At 40.4% G+C, this 23,141-nt stretch overlaps 1 protein-coding gene across 1 annotated transcript in view; it reads left to right on the forward strand.

Annotated features, from left to right (window-relative positions):
* The window catches only part of LOC111150782 (phospholipase A2 group IVA), a 164,086-nt gene that overhangs the window by 59,359 nt on the left and 81,586 nt on the right, over nt 1–23,141 (forward strand). The window contains exons 5-6 of the mRNA XM_022508381.1: nt 13,315–13,463; nt 14,152–14,265. Of these exons, the coding sequence (XP_022364089.1) occupies nt 13,315–13,463; nt 14,152–14,265 (263 nt within the window). The remainder of the gene's footprint in view (nt 1–13,314; nt 13,464–14,151; nt 14,266–23,141) is intronic.

Genomic DNA, 23,141 nt, shown 5'->3' on the forward strand with positions numbered 1-23,141 from the left:
GCCCCACTCTCTCTGCCTGCCTCTCTGCCTATTTGTGGTCTCTCTCTCTGTCAAATAAATACATAAATTCTTTTTAAAAAATTTCAAAAATAAAATAAAAATTTAAAAAAAAGAATTATCTGACCCAAAATGTCAGTAGTGTCAAGGTTGAGAACTCCTTTGTTAATAAAAAATAAGAATCATTCTTTTGTAGGGTAGAATGCGTATCTACGGCTAAATCCGTATAGCTAACAGTGACAATATAAATACATTAATATGTTTTCTAATACTACGTAAGAGTTTTTGGAGAACAAGTCCTTCCTCTCCAACATAAACAGATACCAAGAAACATTCCTAGATTCTAAACTTATAAAAACATCCAGACATAGACACTGATAATGCAGGTATTTTTGTTTCCTTCCAAGAAGGTATCACAGAGATTGATGCTAAAAGGTAGGGCAGGTAGCAAGCGAAATTTCAGTTCTGTTCTAGATTGACGTTTGCTGGCTTTGGGTTGTTTTGAATTGATCTTTCTCTGTTTTCTCGTGAATATCAACATTCTTCACAGTAATTTTGTTGTTGCTGCTGCTGTCTGTTTTACCATATGCTGGATGGTCGCCCACATCCGCAATGTACTGAGTCCACTGCTGGTTTCCAGCAGTACCAAGTCATTTGTGTGTCGATGCCACTGGGCTTGCTTCCTGGTGTCTGTTTGACTGATGCTACATTCTGATGGTTTCATGTCCCTTTACAGAAGGAAACATGTGACCTGAGAAACCGCTTTTATAGATCTGAGGCTGTGAGAAAATGAAAGATGAAAAAATAGGGAGAGTTCAAATTGGAGACTCTGCCTGATCAAGGGATTTAAAAATGGTGTTAATAAAACTGTTTTGTAATTTCAATTAGCAACAACCGTGCCTCAGATAAACTTCATTGGCTATAAAAACAAAAGACAAAAAAAAAAAAAAAAAAACCAAACACACCTCACTGGCTACAGTCCCGCTACTGTGGCAAAGTGCTTTGCAATTTCAGATGAGGGAAAGGTATTCTATGATGTTTTGAGTTGCTAGAGGATGCTGCTCTCGTTGTAAGGACTTTGCTCTTCTCTCTCCAGTGTATCCAGAATCACGGCTGAAAGTTCCGTTTTACGAAACCACTTTGAATTCGCTAACTTTTCTAGCTTCTGCATTTCTAGCAATTTGCAGGGACTCTCCCTCAGCATCTGTCCTCATGAAAATTGCAACTCTAAGCCTTTTCTGGAGGAAGCAGGGACTCCTGTCTGCAAACAAGTCCCTTGACACTCTACCCTGTTCCTTGGAGTTATTAAGGGAGGCAAGATGGGATTCAAAGGTTTATTATTATATTTGCATTTAGAGCTTGGAAATAAAGGTTAAATGCAAATTCATTTGGAAGAGATGACTGGCACTGACTTACATTAAAATACAAATGAATGGGGTGGGACAGAGCTCCAGGAAGGTTGAGACATACCAGCCACGAGTAGAGAGAAGTTAGAGGGAAGGTTGGTGTACCTAAAGTAAAGATCACCTTTTCTGCAGTATTGCTTGGAGCTAGTCCATCGCCCATTACTTCAACAATATTTATATGTTCCTGTAATGTCTCAGAGTTTATGCTAGACTCTAGTAGTGAATGGGAAGGGTGTAGTTCCTGCCATTGCGGAGCTTTCAGGTTAATAGACGCAAAGTAGGTAAGAGTTATTAGTGTTGGTGTATTTGAAAGAGCAAGGAATTTGGCTTCAGAAAGACTAGGCTAAAATCTGGTCTCCGAATGACCTCACTCAAGTTACTAAAGGCCTCCAAGTCTCAGCTTCCTCATCTACATGATGGGAATAATAATTCCTAAATCAGCAAGTTGAAGCTTGATGTGGAATTATTTTTATTTTACAGAGATGTATATAGATGTGGCCTTTAGGGAACATGATCTGTAGTGGACAATCTTAACCTGATAAAAAAACAGAACAACTAGTGGACTAGGGATGTGTGAACTGGATAAGGGAAAAATAGAACATCTCATTCCACTTGTCCTTTTATGTGTATAGTATTTGGACCCTTGAAAATTCTTAGGACAAGGACACAACTTAATAATGTTTAGTTATCAGCTAAAATGTCAGAAGAAAGCATGAGGAGGGCACCTGGGTGGCTCAGTTGGTTTAAGCGACTGCCTTCGCCTCAGGTCATGATCCTAGAGTCCCAGGATTGAGTCCCGCATCATGCTCCCTACTTGGCAAGGAGTCTGCTTCTCCCACTGATCTCTCTCTCTCTCACTCTCTCTCTCTCAAATAAATAAAATCTTAAAAAGAAAAGAAAAGAAAGTATAAGGATATGCACAAGTAGAAGAGAATCCATGTTTTCTTACTCAGAACCAATGCTTCTGCCATCAGTGTGACTGTATGGAATGTTCGAAATGTGTGGATTCCAGAGATTCCTCATGGCTTAAGTGTTAACTCCTGAGAGTGATGCTGCTGTGCATGGTGGAGGAGCGTCACCGACTGGAAGGAGAACCTGGGGTCCAGTGAGGGAGCCTCTGTAAGCCCTTTCTTTTCTTTTTTCTTTTTTTTTTTTAAGATTTTATTTATTTATTTATTTGACAGACAGAGATCACAAGTAGGCAGAGAGGCAGGCAGAGAGAGAGGGGAAGCCAGCTCCCCGCCGAGCAGAGAGCCCGACATGGGGCTGGATCCCAGGACCTGAGACTATGACCTGAGCTGAAGGCAGAGGCTCAACCCACTGAACCACTCAGGCACCCTTCTGTAAGCCCTTTCTCACCATGCTTAGGCCTCCCCTCCCAGTCCTAGTCAGTGAAGGACAAAAGTGTGTTTCACGAAGAGGACTGTGGCTTTATGGTGGAGGCATTACAAAGAGTGGTTTGACCACGGGGAAGATAAGCAACTACGAGATTATGTGATGGGTCCAGGTGAGAGGTATTGCTTAGTTGAACTGGGTGGTGGTGTTTTGAGTGGGCTTGAGGAAGCAGAGGTGACAGCCACATGAGAGGTGGAATCAGTGAGACAGATTGGATACAGGAGCTGTGAGGAAAAGAGAATGAGTCTCCTGTTTCCAGCTCTGATGGCTGGGAGTGAGGGGCTCCATGAAGTAAAATAGGAAAGTCAGGAAAAATCACAAGTTTTTACTTTTAGGGTTTGGTTTTATTTTGCTTTGTTTTTCTTTTTTCTTGAAGGTAAGGAAAGAAAGAGGGAAAGGAAATAAATTTGTTTCGTACATGTTGAGTTTGAGGTATTTTCAAGGCTTTCAAGAACAGATTCAAAATCTCAGAAGACAGAGGGACTCAGAGCTGTAGATTAGGGAGAGTGTCCTATTTATGCGTAAATAGAGCCAAGAGAGGATGAAGGGACTTCCAGAATTGATTCAGAATGGTTAAAAAAAGATGGAAGCCTTTAAAAATGTATTACTCAGCAACAGGATTTATATGGACATGTGACAAGAATCTCATGTTTGTCGTGTTTATACCACCTGCTTCTTACAACCTTGAGGGAGTGAATGAATGCATTATGCACTTTAAACCTTGAAGACTATCAGTTTTAAAGGATCTGAGATTAATCAAACTGCAGGATTCATGTGTGTCATGATCTGAGTGGTACATTTTGAGTGTGTTTTTTAAGACTGTAAATTACAGGGACATTCCTTTACAAGTCGGTTTTGACTACATGAGCATTCATTTTTTTTTAAGGGGTTCACTTCATCTCGAAGGTCTCTTTTGAGGGATATCTAAGAGGTGTGACATGAAAGCCACAAGTTAGTGTGAATTGAGGGGGAAAATGGTAGAGAAAGATATGCTAAGGGAACATTTATAGAACTAGGTAGGAAATCACAAATAGTGATGTCTTTTATTTGCACAAAGGCTATTGCGTTGAGAAAAAGCTCATTGAGTTCTATATTGAAGCTACAATAGGGGCACAGTGGTTGCCGGGAACTCGGGTAGTGGGAGGCGGGTATAGAGAGTTGTCCGTCAAAGGATATAAGATGGATAAGTTCTGGGAATCTAATTACAACATGGTGATCATAGTTAACAATACTGTTAACGTATCGTTAACATAGTTAACATATATAACATAGTTAACAATATGTTAACAAAAAAATACTGTGAACAGTACTTAACAATAACATAGTTAACAATACATAGTTATCATAGTTAACAATTGCTAATGACAATATTAGCAGTATTTGGAGTAATAGAGTATTTGGAATATTAGCAATTTGGAAGTTGCTAAGAAAGTAGATCTTCAAGGTTTTCATCACAAAAAGAAATGGCATTTGTGGGAGAGATAGAGTTGCTAACCAGCCCTACTGTGATAGTCACTTGGCAGTATGTGTATCAAATAATCATGTTGTACATCTCATATCTCAATAAAGCCGAGAAAAAAGTTACAATAGGGAGAATAACTGATTAAGTAATAGAACAAGGTGGAGCGCAATGTGTCAGAATTTTACAAGATGATGGGGTTAGAAACAGTATAGACTACATTTTCTCTTAAAGATTTTATTTATTTATTTGACAAAGAGAGAGATCACAAGAAGTCAGAGAGGCAGGCAGGGGAGGGGGGGAAGCAGACTCCCCCTGAGCAGAGAGCCCGATGCGGGGCTCGATCTCAGGACCCTGAGACCATGACCTGAACCAAAGGCAGAGGCTTTAACCCACTGAGCCACCCTAGACTACATTTTAAAAAAAGATTTATCTATTTGACAGAGAGAGAACAAGAGCATAGAGGGAGGGGGAGAGGGAGAGGGGGAGAGAGAATTTCGAGCAGACTCTTTCTGCTGAGCATGGAGCCTGATGCAGGGCTCGAGCTCAGATCTTGAGATCATGACCTGAGCCAAAACCAAGAGTCAGACGCTTACCTGACTGTACCACCCAGCTGCCCCAGTATAGACTACATTTATTTTTCTAGACTCTTTGCTGAGGATAGGAAGGATCTTGAGGAATTGGCAAAAATTAATGAAATTTTGTTTATTTTGTTATTGATCTGTATGTGTTTATAGGTTGAGAAGATGTGGCCAGGGCAAAGCAAATAATTACAGATTCAATTTGGGGCTAGGGATAAATGAGAAATAGAAGAGGTAGAGAATAGTATGAAATTGAAAGAAGAGGGTATAGAGCCTATTTCTTCTATGACCTGAAGGTCTTAGTATGAATCATTTTAAATAGATCATTAAGTATGAATAAATACATTTTCTAATTATAAATATTGCTTTATGGTTGTGAGGTATGTGGAAGGGAAATTGAATGAGTACATCTAATCCTCTCCTTTTGTTTTCCCAGGGAAGGATGAGTCTGAGTTGTGTCCTTGGATGAGGAGGAGTGGGTAGGGAACTTGAGAAGTGCAGTAAATATCTGGACAGTCATGTGAGGAGTGACGATAAAAGGAATAAGGGATTAGTATATATTGGGTCAGGTTGATGACTCAGTGGTCATTAGAATGGGCTGAAGTAACTAGGAGCAGAGCATTCATTTCCCTTAAGTGCGACTTAGAAGCCACAGATTAAATTAATTTTAAAAATGTCTGAAGGGTTGAAAAGCCACTGTCAACTGAGATTTGAAGGACCAATATCCCAGAGAAAAGAAGTCACTGAAGTAGACCCAGGGTTCTGCAAGCCGATTCCCCCCTCAATCCACTACTGGATCTAGGTGGGTTTGGGGGGTAACAGGGACACAGGGATGTGGGAAGTAGCTAGGCAGTGAAGAGGCAGAGAATCCAACAGAGCTTTGGCAATCTTGAAGGACTTGGGGACACAAAAACTGCATTTCAGAAAATTTCTAAAGCCAGTTAGAATTTGATGGGGCAAGATCTCTGAGAGAAAGGAAGCCTAGAGAAGCTGAAAGAGAGCGCCTTCACCACGTCCACTAGTCAAAGTCTTAATCTGTGCAGGGCAACAGGCTGAGAAGCAAACATAAAATCCCCCCCCCCCCCAAACAAAGCAGAGATATTGGCAGCCTCACGGTGCTAAGAGGGAAAAATACTGGAGATCAGAACTGCCAAATGTAAGCCTACTACACAGTGGGAATGAACAAGAGGTAGGCTGAACCTTGCAAGGATTTGAGTCAATCTCAAATTTGAGATTTGGGGTTAAATTGAGGAGATGCGTCCTATTCTCACTGCCTGCCAGAAGATAAGCTGGTGCTCTGTGGAGATAGATCTAGCTGCCTCACAGATTTTCATAAAAAGGTCTGGCATTCTGCTGAGAATTGCCAGGTGTTCCAAAAGATAAGATCAAGGGGCACCTGGGTGGCTCAGTGGGTTAAGCCTCTGCCTTCAGCTCAGGTCATGATGGGATTGAGCCCCACATCGGGCTCCCTGCTCAGCGGGGATCCTGCTTCCCCCTCTCTCTGCCTGCCTCTCTGCCTACTTGTGATCTCTCTGTCTGTCAAATAAATAAATAAAATCTTAAAAAAAAAAACAACAACATGTGAATAAGTACTCAATCTCATAGTCATCAAAGATCTATGAAATAAATCCACAGAGATATCATTCTTGATCCACCAGATGGTTAAAATTACAAGACTGAGAGTATTAAGTATGGGAAGGATGTGCTGTCCTGTGACTGTTAACACCAGGGGGTATGTACCATGGCATAATAATTTCACTTCTAAGTAATCCAATTCATAGGAATCTTGCAGCAGATACGTACATGTGTATACAAATTTGTATGTAACCAAAGCCATGTCCAAGGATGTTCATGGCAGCACCATTGGTAATATCCCAAACTGGAAACAATCCAAATGTCTGTTAACAGTGAAATGGATAGATATTTTATGGAATATTCATTTATACAATGGAACAGTTTACATCAATAATAATGAACACGTTGTTTTATACATGTCAGCATGGATGGATCTCACAAACATAATGGTGGTACATTTTGTGCTATTGATTCTATTTATATAATGATAAAAAGCAGGTAAAAATATTCTCTGGTGATAGAAGGCAGGGTAGTAGTAGTCACCCTTCTGGAGGGAGTTGAAGGAGGCTTCTGGAATGCTGGTAATGTTACGTATCTTGACCTGAAAACTCAACAGACTACAGTTATGATCTGCTAACTCTTAAGCCTGTATATTATCCTTCAACAAAAACTGTACGTTAAAAAAAGAACTAAACTGCTATTGATATTCATACATTTATTATGAGGCTAACAGTCCCTTTCCTGGCCAGCCACTTGGTCAGCATGGTACAGGAAAAGTGAAAAGGTTGGCCATCACAAACCCTTTAAGTTTTTAAACCTTTAAGTCAAAAAGATTTAAATTCTCCACATAATTAGCATTGTCATGAAATCATAAATATTTCAAAGGAAGGACGACATTTGAGGACAATTCAGATTCATTTATTTCAACAAATTGTTATTTAATTTTTGGTCTTGATTGTGGTATTCCTATTTTGGTGGTGACAGAAGCAGAATGCTCGAATATCAGCCCGTCACCTTCCATAGATTGCCAACTAACACACCCCACGTACCTTATTCTTGGATTTGTTTTCATGTGACCACTTGGAAATGTCTCTAATGGCTGGAAAGAAACGGAAGTGAATTACTGGATTGTGCTTAATATGGCCTATGGGCAGAATAACTCCATGACAGAAGGTCAGTAAGCCTGCTGACTTCTCAGTGCCAAAGTGTTTCTGCTTTTCTGTGGCTATTACTCATATCAGTGTTGTTTAGTCTATTCTAGTAATATATACTTTATTTTTTTAAGATTATTTATTTATTTATTTGACAGAGAGAGAGAGAGAACACAAGCAGGGGGAGTGGAAAGGGAGAAGCAGGCTTCCCGCTGAGCAGAGAGCCCAGATGCAGGGCTCGATCCCCAAACCCTGGGATCATGGCCTGAGCTGAAGGCAGACGCCTAATGACCAAGCCACCCAGGCGCCCCTAAAAATATATACTTTAAACCATGTTTTTCAAACTTGTGTATATAAGAATCACCTGGTTAAGTTACTGAGGATGTCAAGTGTTGCGTTTTCGACACTCCAGATGATTCTGTGAAGGTGCTTTAGAGGAACACATGTTGAGAAACCCACTTTAAGCTCACCATCAGCGGTAAGAGCTATTTGGAAAGTGATATTCTGACTGTGAATTTGGGGGAACTACCCCTTGGGGGATTTTTTTTTTTCTGCTTATTACAAGAATTACAACAGGTTGTAGGTCATCATTATTTAAAGCAGAGGGTTTAAGTTGCTGAGCAAAGTGGATATGAGAAAGCAAATGGAGGACATTTAAAATAGAACTTAAGAGAGTGCAGAAGCCGCCATCAGCCCCTGTCATGAGTCACATAATATTTTGCTCAGACAAAGCTGAAATGACAGATGGACCTGTTATTAATTTAGGTAGGCACTCCTTAAACTACTATCATAACTGCTTTAGGAGAGGTTTTACAACCCAGGAATTCTGAAGCTGTTTCTGGTACATGTAGTTTCATGTCATCTCATAGGAGCAAACGAAGATCTGTATCCCACACTTGCAACATTTTTGTTTGTCAGGATTTAAATAAAAGGACGAGAGGTAAGAACCTCTTTGCCCACACCTTACTTCTTTGGTTTACCGCCTGTTTGGCTGGAACGAATCAAGGTGAAGTCGAATCCGTGACTCAACACCCAGTTACCCTATAGGCCTTAATTCACAAAAATGAATTAAGTGTACAGGACAAAAAAACAAACAAACAAACAAACAAAAAACAATGAACATTTTCTTTTCCTGCATTTGCCTTTTTCTTCTCCCCTTAATGGATATATCTAAAGCACTGGGCTTAGCTTTGTTGTCAAAATGGACGGCTTTCCCTTTCCAAAGCTTCCCTGAAGCTTTCTCTTTCCAAAGCCAATGAAGATTGTAGATGATATGAAGAAAGTGAGCTCCGTGATGATCGTAATCCGATGTTAAACTCGGGTCCTAAAACTCCTTTTCACCCTGCAGCGTCCGCCGCTGCTGGCCATGTCTCTCCCACCTTGCAAAGATCAGCTGCGATGCCGATGGCGCTATCAGAGTTTGCAGCTGGCTGTGGTTTTTCAACTGCCCAGCGCCCTGTGACAACTTCACGTTGAGGTCTCTTGCTAATGAAGCAAGGGGAGAAACTCAAGAAACTACCCCTCTTGACTAGAGTTGCGGAATATTGACTGTATTTAAAAGTGAAAAGCAGAATCCAGAGTGACAATTGACCTGGATTCTAATTGGCTTTTAAAAAAGGTCTGTCTTGGGGCACTTGGGTGGCTCAGCAGTTAAGCCTCTGCCTTCAGCTCAGGTTATGATCTCAAGGTCCTGGGATCAAGCCCCCCCATCAGGCTTTTTGCTCAGCAGGGAGCCTGCTTCCCCCTCTCTCTCTGCCTGCCTCTCTGTCTACTTGTGATCTATCAAATAAATAAATAAAATCTTTTAAAAAATATAAATAAAAAATGTCTGGTTTTTGTAAACCTGGTGATTCACAGACCTGTACCCCTGGGGCTAATAATACATTATATGTTAATAAAAAAATTAAAATATAAAAAAATAAAAATAAAAAGGTCTGTCTGATCAAGATATCTACGGATGTGTTTGACAAAAATTGGTAATTGGGGATCTTAGTTAAAGGATGGGATCATGATTTGGGGCCTCATACATGTTTTATGTTCATCCTTTTGCATGTGCCGATGTATGTACCATTTGCTGCCCATCAGGACCCCACTGGACTCACCCCTGGATAGATTCTAACTGCCATACAGCCCACCTCCCCATTTCAGCAGGAAGCAGCCAGAGCCATCATCGTCCCGTTCCCTAAGGGCAGTTAGGATTACTGTTCCAGGGAGAGGAACGAGTAAGGGACAGGTGGCTAGGTAGGGAGAGATAGAGAGGTGGCTAGGTGATCAGGCTCACAGAAATCCCAAAAATGTGGAGGTGTGGGGAAACCAGTGATAAGGGAACAAACCAGACCACCCTGCCCTAGGCGTGTGGGGTGGGTGTCTTTTTATGAGAATCACCTGTGACCAGCAAAGAATAACCAGACCCTAAAAAGGAAGTAAGCCACTGGAGGTGTTACGACTAGTCCTTGCTTGATGGTGATACCAGCAGAGATGGTAGAAGGATTTAAGGTCCCTGGTTAGCGTTCTATAAAAGCCCTGAAGGCCTTCAGGGCCAACCCTCACTCTTGAGAGCTTTTTCTGTATGTTCACTTAAAATACTTCTATCTCTTTACCTCCCCACTCCCCCCAAAAAAAGGTCTGTCTGTGGATGTTTTGATACCAAGCGTAGTGTTGGCGTCTTGTATGCTTTTTTCTTTATCATTTGGTCGGACTTAGAATTTGCCAAGTATAGGATCTGCACGGAACGTCCAGAATGCTTGGACGCTGCTTCCCTCCCTGACTGACTTATGCTTCCTCATTTTGCCACATTCTTTTCCAACATGTTTTCTCCCAAGGAGCGTACCATTCTGCTCTCTCCTTCTCGTTTTTGGCCCGAGAAAACCTCCCCCTCCTCTCCTCAGATTCAAATGAAGACCAAGCCTCAAAGGCAATTTCTCCGCCTACGATTTGACTTTATTTGTGGGTAATAACCTGGTGACTGAGTTACTAGTCACTGGCGTAGTGTATCTTCTTGCCTCACATCTACTCTTGCCTCTAAAATTAGGCTGTTAGCATTTGACTCACTCCCATCGTCCAAATCTGCAGTTCTATGTTGGGCTGCTTGACAGGAGGTTCCTGGCATAAAGTAGACACTCCGATGCTTGTTGAATGAATGAGTGGTGTTTACCGTTTGCGTGCCTCGTCTTCCCAGACACTTTTTGTTTTCCAGATTTTTTTTGTTGGCTTGGTTTTGGGTTTTCTCGTGTTTCGGGGAAACAGATAGAAAAGAGCATTAGCCCCATGAGAAAGAACCTGACCTGTGGGATGAAGAAGAACTACAGTTTTATACGTTTAACGTGAACTCCCAACTGAATCTTCTCCTTGAATCATGTGCTGACTTCTACTCAAAAGAGGAAAGATATTTTTCTTGATGATCTTTCACCACCTGCTGTTCTAAATATGTCGTTTTATTTCTGACTTGCAATCTTGAGCTCTGGCACCATGGCAGAAATATGGCTGAGGCAAAGGAACGTCTCCTCGTTGGTTGAGGAGGTGGGAAGGGTCACCTTGTCTCATGCCCTTCTCTTCTTGGGCCCATTTCCCCTCGCCTTCCTTCCTGTTCAGTCTTTTGTTTTCTAGTTTGTCTTCCATGATCCTCTTGAGAGAGAGAAGCATTGAGTTAGAGATTGCAGTATGTAAGTGTCTCAGACCAACATGTCGGATGCCTTCCACTCGCGTAATATTACATGCCAGTTATACCTCTGTGAAAATAAATAATAAATAAGTAAATTCCCCCAAACTGCCTATTTCCTTTTCTCTTAAAACGGGATATCAAAAGTATGAACAGGAGGTGATCTATATCAGTGCCAGCTAGAATATTTGTTTAAAATGCAGATTCCTAGGCCCTCTGCAGCTCTACCGATCATAGGTCTTAGGGGATGAGGGTCAAGGGTCTGCATTTTTAACCAGAACCCTAGGCATTTATATTGTACTCTTTTGAGGCTCAGCTACCCTTGACCAACAGGTGCATTAAGTCCAAGTGAGAAAATTAAATAAAGGACAATTCCAAATGCATATACCTCGTTTGTAGATCATTCCACTTTACAATAAAAAGCCATACTTAAAAAATGTGATCGCTGCATAGAACTATGAACAGTGCTTAAAAATTAAGTGAAGGGCATTGGTTAAATTGTTTGATGACCATAACTATGGTTGAAAGACAAAATATATTTTCTAAAAAATTTTTCTTTGAAGAGCAATAATTTGAGAACTATTATTTTTGCTTTTCCTTTGTTTTCAATTTTTATATCTTTCTGTGTGGATCTCTGCACCGCCTTTTCTCTCACTTTCTCTCCCTCTCCCTTCCCCTCCCCACCTCACTGCATATATTCCTTCCTCTCTCCCTCTCTCTCCCTCCTCCCTCGTACCTTCCTCCCTTTATCCTTTCCCCCCCCTTTTCCATAACTAAGTTCAGCTCCTCTTTTGACACCAATGCCTACTTTATGAACTCGTCTTTAGCACCTAGGAGCATGATGTCATTAAGAGAATAATTGTTGCAGCCGGATCTTCCTCTGAGACTTACTAGCTGGATGATACTAGACATATTGCTTAACATCTCTCAGTTCCTGTGGCCTCAACACTAAAACAGAACACTTATTTGTACCACCTTTGGGAGATCTGAACCAAACTAATGTGTATAAAGTGCTTAACAGAGATCCTAGCAGTCATTACTCAACTGTTGATTTTTATAGTTATGAATTGCAATGATTACATGGGAAAGGATGTGTTAAAGAGAAAAGTCAAGTCCTAAAGTTAGGAGATTTTTGAGTATTGTGATAGTTGTTAGTTCTGAAGAGATAAAAATGAGTAAGACTTGATCACTGCACTCAAATTGTTGAGTCTTGTAGGAAAAGACAGATACATGTATAATTACATCCATAAAATATAATGTGTGCAATGTTGTAAGATGGTGAGGATTCAGTGGAACCCCTAAGGAGGGAGTGATGAGTGTTTCTACTGCTTCGTGTCAGTTGCCTTGTTGCTATCTGAATATATAATGGGAAGAAATTTAAATAGTTCCTTTATTTGCCATTGTTTCCTTCTGTTTAAAATGGCACCCACATCATGCCCTGACTCCAGCAGGTCTTTATATACAAGAGAAAAGCTGTCACTTCCTTGAGACACCCACTTCCATCTGACTGAATACTTCTATAATAAATACAGAAATATCTGTTGATCACTAATATAAATGCCAGCCCACTAAGAGTGTTCAGTGTACAACCTGTACAGCTATACAAGGCAACCCTATAACTACAAGCAATATTTATCTCACACTGACTTTCATTATTTTGTTTGGCAAATAAAGTAATTAGGATACTTTTTCTAATGTAGACAAGCACCGTGATCCTGAACCCATGGTCTTGTCACCATCATTGTCCAGGGTGAAGGTTCTACTGTAGTTAGCTGGGTGAGACTGTTTTCATCATTTAGCAGTTCCCCTGAGGTGTTGATTGAACATATCCTTTAGGTGAATAGAGAAATTCTGAGTCAATCACCTCATAAACGATTCCTTCTCCCAGGACTGTTATGATAGGCAGGGACATAACACATAAGAAGTAGCTAAACTATGGTGTTCTTCCCTTGTAGAGTATGTCATCTCAGCTATTTTAAATATGTTCCTACAGATTCACTAAAAATAATCTGACAACACATACTAATAAAAACAAATTAGGCATTATGAATCACATTTTTGCATCCTTCTCACTTGTGTTTACTGTCTACAGTTGACACTCCAGATCCGTATGTGGAACTTTTCATCTCCTCTACCCCTGACAGCAGGAAGAGAACAAGACACTTCAATAATGATATAAACCCTGTGTGGAATGAGACCTTCGAGTTTATTTTGGATCCTAACCAGGAAAATGTTTTGGAGGTCAGTGAATCATTTGTAGACCATTCGATGGTCATCATTCATGTTGAAGCTGGTGTTTGAGCTTGTCCCTTTCGTGCCCTCTTTTCCCTCAGGCAGGTGTAGGTGGGGTCCAGCTGTGCAGCCTGGAACACTGGGCTGTGGATGGTCTATGTGAAGTGATGTGAGTGTCCAGTGGGAAGCACAAGAGTTAGGTGGGGTTGGGAAGAATCTTTTATCCTCTTCATGTGCTTTGGAGAAAACATATTTTCTGTTATATAGAGGAGGGTCCAAGTACAACAGAATAACAATATCATCAGTGGATTCCAACTTTAAAATAAATTAGCTTTGTTAATCTAAAGTTCCTAACTGAAAATAAGTAACCTGAAAATAAGTTAAGATAGATCTTTCCCAAAATGGTTGTGTGGACTTTCTACATTAATTTATTTCTCATACTCCAAAATGGCAAGGTTCCATTTTTGAAAACACGATAATGAATAAGTCAATCAGGAAAATGAAAAAGTTTATGATTGTTTTAGTGTCAGAAAGAAAAGACAAAGTATTATAGCCTGTTGAATATTGAGGGCCTCGATTGGCTATTAAATATCATTTGGGAACTCTCATTTTTTTAAGTGTGGTAGAAATTTTAGATATAATTTCCATAGATCGAAGAGAAATTGTATTCCTGTACTCTACCTTTTAATCTCTACAGGTCACACTAATGGATGCCAATTATGTCATGGATGAAACTTTAGGGACAGCAACATTCCCCATTTCCTCTATGAAAGTGGGAGAGAAGAAAGAAGTTCCTTTTATTTTCAACCAAGTAAGTGACGCAACAGGATTATTTTTCAACCTTATGTCAGATAAAACTCTATTTATTCTGGGATCTTTTTTATTTATTTGTTTGTTTGAATGTGTGCTTTTTGAAGAGAAAATTTCGTGTTCCCTTTTACTTCCTGTCCAAATCTTTTTATTGTTCTGATATTTATAAGCGTTGATTGAAGTATTCCACTAAATAATACAGAGACATTAATCTCTGTTGTTGCTCTAAGTGAGGCAATGGCTTTGGACTCCCCTCTCCCCCCACCCCAGGAGGTCTATGAAAACTTTTGAGAGGATAAAGGAAGATATAAAATCTGAGAGGAATGGCAGAGAGAGAGAGAAAACTCAAAGAGATGACTTCTGGGGGCACCTGAGTGGCTCAGTCAGTTAAGTGTCTGACTTGATTTCGGGGCTCCTGTCATGATTTCAGGGGCATGGGATCAAGACCCACATCAGGCTTCTTGCTCAGTGGAGAGTCAGCTTGGGATTCCCTATCTCCCACTCCCTCTCCCTCTCCCCCTCATTCATGTTCTCTCTCAAATAAATTAAAAAAAAATTTTTTTTTAAAGAAAGCTGTTGGAACATCCAAACTATTCCAAAATTACATGTTTAGCAGTAAATTAAGCCTCTATGGGGGGATATTTCTGTCTCAAATAATCCTCAAATAATTAGGGCTACAGCAATGAAAAGTCAGAAGGAATAGGTTTTGGTTTTGTTTTTTTTTTTTTCACATTTCTAGGTTTGCTGCGTTTCTGCAATTTCAATAATTTAGGAATCACAAAGCCCTAGAAAGATTATTAATACAGAGCAAACATTAGATTTTGAATTTTATAAGGAACTATTTTCGAAGTTTACAGTGACAAATGTAAACAACTGACAGACCAGGATCCAGAAAGCTGGTTAATGTATTAATTTCTTGTTGGAAGAGGCGCCCTGTTTTTGCTCATCCTTGGAATGACTTCAGATTGCTGTCTTCACTCAAACCTGCCTGTTCCTTAATTCTCACCTCCTTTCTGTTGCTATCCCAAGTGACCTCCTCCTTCTCTGAAGCCCTAAGATAATTATGTATGGTATTCATTGGGACTGAGTCATTTAAATTGTTCAGTTTCTTATCTCCTCCCTCTCACCCTAAACCAAAATCCTATAGGTCAGGAATACTGGTTATGCATGCCCAGTCACAGAGGTAATACACAGTTTGTATTTACCGGATGAATGTATACCTGTTTAGAAACGAACTTAAGGGGCACCTGGGTGGCTCAGTGGGTTAAAGCCTCTGCCTTCAGCTCAGGTCATGGTCCCAGGGTCCTGGGATCGAGCCCCACATCGGGCTCTCTGTTCAGCAGGGAGTCACTTCCCCCTCTCTCTGTCTGCCTCTGTGCCTACTTGTGATCTCTCTCTGTCAAATAAATAAATAAAAATCTTAAAAAAAAAAAAAAAAAAAAAAAAAAAGAAACGAACTTAAGCCCAAAGGGCTACCTGACCAGTTCACGTGAGCGGGGCAGCCAGCTGTCTTGGGGACACTCCAGTCCCACACGCCCTGCTGACTCCTTCAGCTGCTCTAGGAAGTGTTTTCTACAGGTCTTACTCCAGTGCAAAGAGATACACTGTCCATAGTTCTGTTGCCTTTTTTTTTTTTTTTTTAAAGTTCTGGTGTTCATTCCTCTAGCAAATGTTTCTTGAAGTCCGCTGTGTACCAGCCACTGTGCTTGGTGCAAGGAAAATAAAGAATAAGACACAGGAGCCTCTTCCCTCAGTTACCTCTCTGTGGGAGTGGAGGTGAGGTGGGGGTTGGGACAGGAAGTGGGCAGAGGAGATAGAAACATGTGAGAAATGAAACCACCGTACGGTGAGAGAAGCCATCAATCAGGAATGTGTGGTTGGAAGACGGAATAAAGATAGACTGTTGTCAGAGGAAGCCAGTGACTGCAGCGTACGAGTAGCTGATTTTGAATAGGTTGAACAGGGAACATAGTGGTTAATGCCTTGGCATTGGAAGCTAGGTTGGTGTTTAAATGCCGGCTCTGTCCCTTACTATCTGTTTCATCCTGGTGAAGTCACTTAGCTCTTCCATGTCTTGATTTACTCATCTGTAGAAAGGAGCTAATATCTCGTAAGAGAGTTTATGATAATTCATTTATGATTAAATGACTTAATTTTACTTATATATAATATATCCATATAATAACATATAGTATAATTATATTACATATACATGTATTTTAAATACATTTAGATGTAATTTTTAATTGTACTTTTTATAGCATATTACATAAGATATAGATTATATATTACGTAGTTTATTTATTAAGTATAAAATTTATTACATATGAAATATATAGGGGGGGGGCACATGGGTGGCTCAGTCGGGTAAGCGTCTGCCTTCAGGTCAGGTCATGACCTGAAGGGGTCCTGGGATTGAGCCCCGCACTGGGCTCCCTGCTTAGTGGGGAGTCTGCTTCTCCCTGTGCCTCTGTCTCTGCTCATGCTCTCTCTCTCTTTCTCTCTCTCAAATAAATAAAATCTTTAAAAAAAGAAATATATAATAATGCTAAGTTATAGAAATACATATCAATACTATATGCACAGTCTCTGCACAGAGTCTGCTAAGGTTTCTCTCTTGTTCTCCCTCTGCCCCTCCCTGCTCTCTCTCTCTCTCTCTCTCTCTCTCTCTAAAATAAGTAAGTAAATCTTAAAAAGTTATTGCAGGCACATGGATGTATCCATACATAACTATACTTTTATGTAGTTTTTTACATAAGATACAATGTGTTGCTTAGTTTATGTATTTATTAAGTATAGAATTTATTACATATTAAGTATATAACGATGCTTGGTTATAGAAATATATATCACTTCTGTATGCACATAGATGTATCCATCCATACATAGAGTGCTTAGAACATATTAAGTACTATGTAAATGCAAAGGCATGGAGTCTTGAAAGCAAGTCGGGGCCTGGCAAGTTACGAGGCTTTGTAGGCACATGTCGATGTGTGGTGGGGTAAGGTTTAGAGGTGGCCACAGGCTAACATCCCCCAACCTTCCTAAATCGAGTTGCTAGGACTGGTTCTCAAAAAATGTTTGTTGAGAGCTTTGTAAGCATGGAATGGCCTCTCCAAAGTATGTTTTCCCCCCTCTTCAGTCTGATCATGGGAGAAGATATTGGAGGGAAACATGCATTTCCTCTTCTCCTGTCATTTCCTATGGTTAGCTGTGTAACCTCCGGGCTCTAAAAAAGACTTTCTACATTCCTGCATTTAAAGTAGCTTACATAATTAGTTTCTTTAGTGAGCCTGAGAAAACAGTTGACCAAACAGCTTTTCTTCATCACTCTTTTCTTAAGCGTCCTTTGAAGTTTGTATCTGAAGGACAGTTGTTTACGTTGGTGACCTGCGATGGTGAAGGGGAGAAAGGTGAATGCATATGGCTGGGTGGAGAGCCCCCCCCCCCCCCCCCCCCCACCCCACAGCATTACCCAGATCACGGGGCATGCCCTTTGCATGCTGTCTAGCCCCGCCTCACCTCTGCATCCCATCTCTCAGAGGAGCACGGGCTTCTTTCCACAGTGTTCACAGAGGTGAGACAGAACAGACTGCGAGGGAATAATGTGAGAAAAAGAAGTTTTTAAACAATTCTTGAATTTGATTATAGCAGTCTGAAACAGTAAAAAAACAAAACAAAACAAAAAAAAAACAACTCTTGGATTTGGCCAAGAGAGAAGAGAGAACACAGGTTTCCTGCCAAGACATTATTAACAAAAACTTCTTCAAAATTTTGTCATCCAGAAGTCAATACTGAGTCAACAGAGAGTGATTTCTGTGGCCAGCAGCCAGCTAGAAAAAGAACGGGAGTCTCCAGATGGAGATTGCCAGATTCCCACGGGCTTGTACTATCCACTCAGGGAATTGGGAGATCCATTCTCTCATTTTGTCTTGGTCACTAGTCTCCCTCTACAATGTTTGATTTGTCACTCTTTCTTTCTGCCTTCTCTTCTTCATCTCTAAAATAGAATTTTTGATTAATTTATTTATAAGATCCATTCTAATTTATAAAGTTCTATGATCAAGAAAGAATACCTTTTTTATATGACCATTTTCATTCAAGAATTTTTAATTCTTTACATTTTACAGATATGGAAGCAAAACAATAATAATGCAATAATAAAAATTTTTCATCTTGTGCCCACCCAGGGTTGCCAAAAAAAATTTATTATATGATTTTAAAATACTGACTTATCAGTAGATTATTTTTTTTAAGATTTTATTTGAGAGAGAGAGAGAGCATGAGCAGAAGTAAGGAGTAGCAGAGAGTAGTAGTAGAGAGTAGTAGTAGTAGTAGTAGTAGAGAGGGAGAAGCAGACTCCCCGCTGAACAAGGAGCCCAATGCAGAGCTCCATCCCAGAACTCTGGGATCATGACCTGAGCCAAAGGCAGACACTTAACCAACTGAGCCACCCAGCCACCCAGTAGACTATTTTTTAATATGAGAATTTGAGCAGCTAAAATTTTGTAGCTAATACTTTGCTAAATATTAAGAAAGCTACAACAAGTTCATCTTCAAGGAACTAGTAATCCATTTGGAAAGGAGTAAAACATTCATGTGTAAATTGATAAGTAATACAATAAGTAGTGTCATGAAGCATCTGTTCATTAATTTACTTACTTAGGAGTTATTAAACACTTGTATTCTAAGCAGTATTCTAGGTGATGGGCAAAGAGTAGAGGACGTGACAGATGATGTTCGGGTTCCCAGAGAGCTTGCATTCTAATGGGGGAGGTATATAGAAACAGAAGGAAAGGACAGTCAGTACAATATCCTCTAGAGAGAAATACTGTGAAGAAAATAGAGCAGAGGGATATGATAAGGAATAGTTGGTGGGCAACTGAAGTTTATATAGTCAGGGAAGGGCTTTCTAAAGTGTTATATTTTTCTCCAAATTTTATTATAAAAATTTTTAAGCATGGAAAAAAAGTTGAAAGATTTGTATAACTAACACATAGACTCTACAATTCATGTTTTACTGTGTTTACTTTGCCACGTATCTGCCCTTCTACACATCCATCAAACCATCTTACTTTTTAAATACCATTTATTTATTTTAGAGGGGGGGGGAGAGAGCGGGTGGGGTGGGAAGGGACAGAGGGAGAAGGAGAGAGAGTCTTAAGCAGACTCCTCATTGAGCACAGAGCCCTTACATGGGGCTCAATCTCACAACCCTGAGATCACGACCTGAGCTGAAACCAAGATTTGGCTGCTTAACCAACTGTGCCACCCCGTGCTCCAAACCATCTTACTTTTTTGATGCATTTAAGGACAAATTGGAGAGGCTGCCTGAGTGGCTCAGTCCAGTGGGTGTCTGACTCTTGATTTCTGCTCAGGCTGTGGTGCTGAGGTCAGGGGATCCAGCCCTGTGTTGGGCTCTGCCTCAGCAGGGAGTCTGCTTGAGCTTCTGTCTCTCTGTCTCCCTCTGCCCCTCCCCTCACTCATGCACTTTCTAAATAAATAAGCAAACAAACAAACTGCAGATAACACTATCCTTCACCCCTAAACATTTAGCATATCATTAACTAGAGTTTAGTATTTACATTGTATAATTTTAAGTGCCAAATAGATAGTGTAGATAATATACACAGAGTTATAAGAAGGAATTATTCATTCATTTCACAAACAACTATTAAACACCTACTGTATGTCAGACAGTCTTTAGATACTACCTATTCGGCAGTGAGCAAAACACTAAGAATCCCTCCCCTCGCGGAACTTCTGTTCTACTTAGTAAAGGAGACAAGAAGCAAGATAAATAAACAAAAGTTACTTACATTAGGTAGTGATAGCAATACATGCTAAATAAACCAGGGAAGGAGGAAAGAAGAGTTTATGTATGTAAAGGGAGTTGCAAGTACAGTTCCAAAAACGTGGCTAAGAGCATTTCTGATGATACTGGGGTGTGGGGGGTGCAGCAGAAGTTGCTCCGAGTAGAAAAGTCCGGCAATGGAAGTTTGCCTGGTGTGTTGAGTAACAGCGCTGAAGAGAATATGCTGGAACATACTGAGAAAGAGTAGTAGGGATTGTGGTAGGAGATGAGAACGGGGAGGGGAAGGGGGATGGGATTTTTCAGTGAGTTACAGTGGATACCAGTAGTTTAGGCTTGTCCTTAAAGGAAGGATGTGGTTGGATTATGAACGGGGTGGAAGGCCCTTCTGGTGGAGAGAATAGCCTGGGCCTTTGCTCATAGTCATGGGACTCGGAAGGACAAGCATGTTCAGGAAACAGTGTCTACACCAGTGTGATGGGAGCAGAGCATCCATGCATAAAGGAAGAAGGGGTAGACAGGGGTTAAGCTACAGCAGAGCTCGAATTTGAGATGTTAGAATTTGGACGTTTTCTTACCGACAGCAGTGAATTGTGGAAGGTTTTTGACCCGGTAATGGGGAATTTCGAGAAACAGGATTTGGCTTCTTCCTCAGATGTATTAGGAAGCAGCAGGTTAGGAGGCAAAGAGACAGGGTACGTTTCCTAGTGGAAACAAAAAGGTCGAATCCGCTGTTAGCAGACTTCTGTGGCCAGGGACGAGGATGAGGAGTGCCACAGCAGCTTTCTCGGCTCTGCAGGAGGTGAATGGAATGATTGCTTGGGGCAGTGAGACCAGCTGGAGCTGCAGAGTGGGAATTTACACTGGATCCATCTGGCTCTTCCCAAGACTGATTTATCACTCAATTTTTGAACTTTTTTGGTTGTTTATTTTTTGTTGTTGTTGTTTTTAGGAAAAAGCCAGTCTTAGGGCTGGGTCCACATTTGTTTTGTTTTGTTTTGTTTTGTTTTCTCCCTGGCATTTAGGGTTAGGTTGTGTTTATTGGAGTCACAAAGTGAGAGAGCGTCACAGTTGTCATTTGAAAGAAATTGGCAGGACCTGATGTTTTGGACCCCAAGCTCAGAGTCAGTCAGTCATGGTTGGAATCATGATCCTGCTACTTAATGGCCCATGTGATGTTAAACAAGTTTGTTTTTTTTCTTTCTCTTTTCCGTGCATCATCATCTGTGAAACAGGGTTATACATAGTACCTACCTCTTAAGGTTGGGTTATGGCTAAATTAATTAATACATGGAAAATTTTTGAACAGTGCCTGGCCCAGTATGCACTAAATAAATACTAGATATTCTCATTGCAGCTGGCCAGATTTAACTATCTGTCATGTGCTTACTTATTTGTTTGAACTTAACAAAATGAATATGTACATACACACACACGCACACACACACACACACACACACACACACATGTATATAGTTTAGTGATTTCTTTAGTGATCATTTAACACAGTTCAAAAATGCTCCAGTCACCCATTACTGAATATATATAGTGTGACAGTGGGTTACAGAATCCCATTTTATTTTATTTTATTTTATTTTTTTTAAATTTTTTTTTAAAGATTGTATTTATTTATTTGACAGAGAGAGATCACAAGTAGGCAGAGAGGCAGGCGGAGAGAGAGGGGAAGCAGGCTCCTTGCCGAGCAGAGAGCCCGATGCGGGGCTCGATCCCAGGACCCTGAGATCATGACCTGAGCCGAAGGCAGAGGCTTTAACCCACTGAGCCACCCAGGCGCCCCCAGAATCCCATTTTAAAATGGAAAGATATAACATCTTCAGAATTTGCTGTGTTTGGTGTAAACAAAGTAGCCCCTTCAAGAGAATCTTAAAAATGCTGAGGTTCTGAGGGACAGTAGAGAAAGATTACACTTCTTTATTCTCTAGCTGAGATTAGTTTGTTTAGGCCAGTACTTTGAGGAAGATAGCCCCTCGGGTTGACGTGGTGTGGTGGTGTTATTTGCCATCTTTATCTCGATGTTAGTGGTATTGTTTAAAAATAGCCGTGTCTCTTGGCTCCAGTGGCATCTGCTTCTGACTGATTTTGCTTTCTTTGATTGTTGCTTATTCGTGATTACAAACTGGAAGATGAATGAGGTCGTTCTGTAGAAGAGAGCGTGGCAAAGCTTTAAAAAGATGGTAGTTTGATGCTGAGTTCAGAATGTGAAGTTAGTGTCAGGATGATTTCTTTGGAAAACTACGTATTCATGTGTGAAGACTCAGATCACGGTTTAGCTAAGTGAATGAGACAATGCAGAGTTTGGAGGGAAAGCAAGAGGACTATATTCTTTTATGAGAAGTCTGAGGGATCTTTGGCTAGGAGGTGAATGCCATGAGATGGTACAGGTCAGAGTTCAAACACAGGTCAAACAACTCCTGGCTTTAGGAGAGAACACGTTTTCATTTGAGGATGCTAGCAATGGAAACTTAACTGAGTCTTTTTTGACACTTTCACATTTTACAACTTTTAAATTATAGGGCATTTTAGAATGTTCTTGTCTCCTTGGGTCCTCTACCGGCCTGAAGTTCCATCAAGGAGTAGAATACATTCAGCTTGATTATTATTGCATACCTATCCTGATACACGTTAGATGCTTGAGTCACTTTTGGATGAAAGGATAAATGAATGCACTTACGAGAAATACAGAAAATCTGGGAAGTACTCAGACAGGAATCATGAAAGTAAATTAAGTTTAAAAGGAGAAACTAGAGTCTGAGACATTCCCATTTGGAGAAAAAGGGGTAGCATTTTGGTTTGGTAATATTGCTCTAGGAAATCTGGTTTAGAATTTCCAGTGTCTACATAAGGGAAAGGGAGCTTAAATCAAGGAAAGAGGGATGATCCTCAAATGTAGGGAGGAACCCTGCATGATAGAGGAGAACATGACTGTAGGAGAAATGATGTATTTTTTAATCGTTCAAATCTTTTAAGACCATTTGTGATATTGAGGGGGGGGACAATTATCCTGAATTCTTAGGTGAATGGATTAAGATGATTCCTGGTAGTAA

This window comes from Enhydra lutris, unplaced genomic scaffold (assembly GCF_002288905.1).
Source record: "Enhydra lutris kenyoni isolate GAN:26980312 unplaced genomic scaffold, ASM228890v2 scaffoldscaffold24, whole genome shotgun sequence".
NCBI classification, from domain to species: Eukaryota; Metazoa; Chordata; class Mammalia; order Carnivora; family Mustelidae; genus Enhydra; species Enhydra lutris.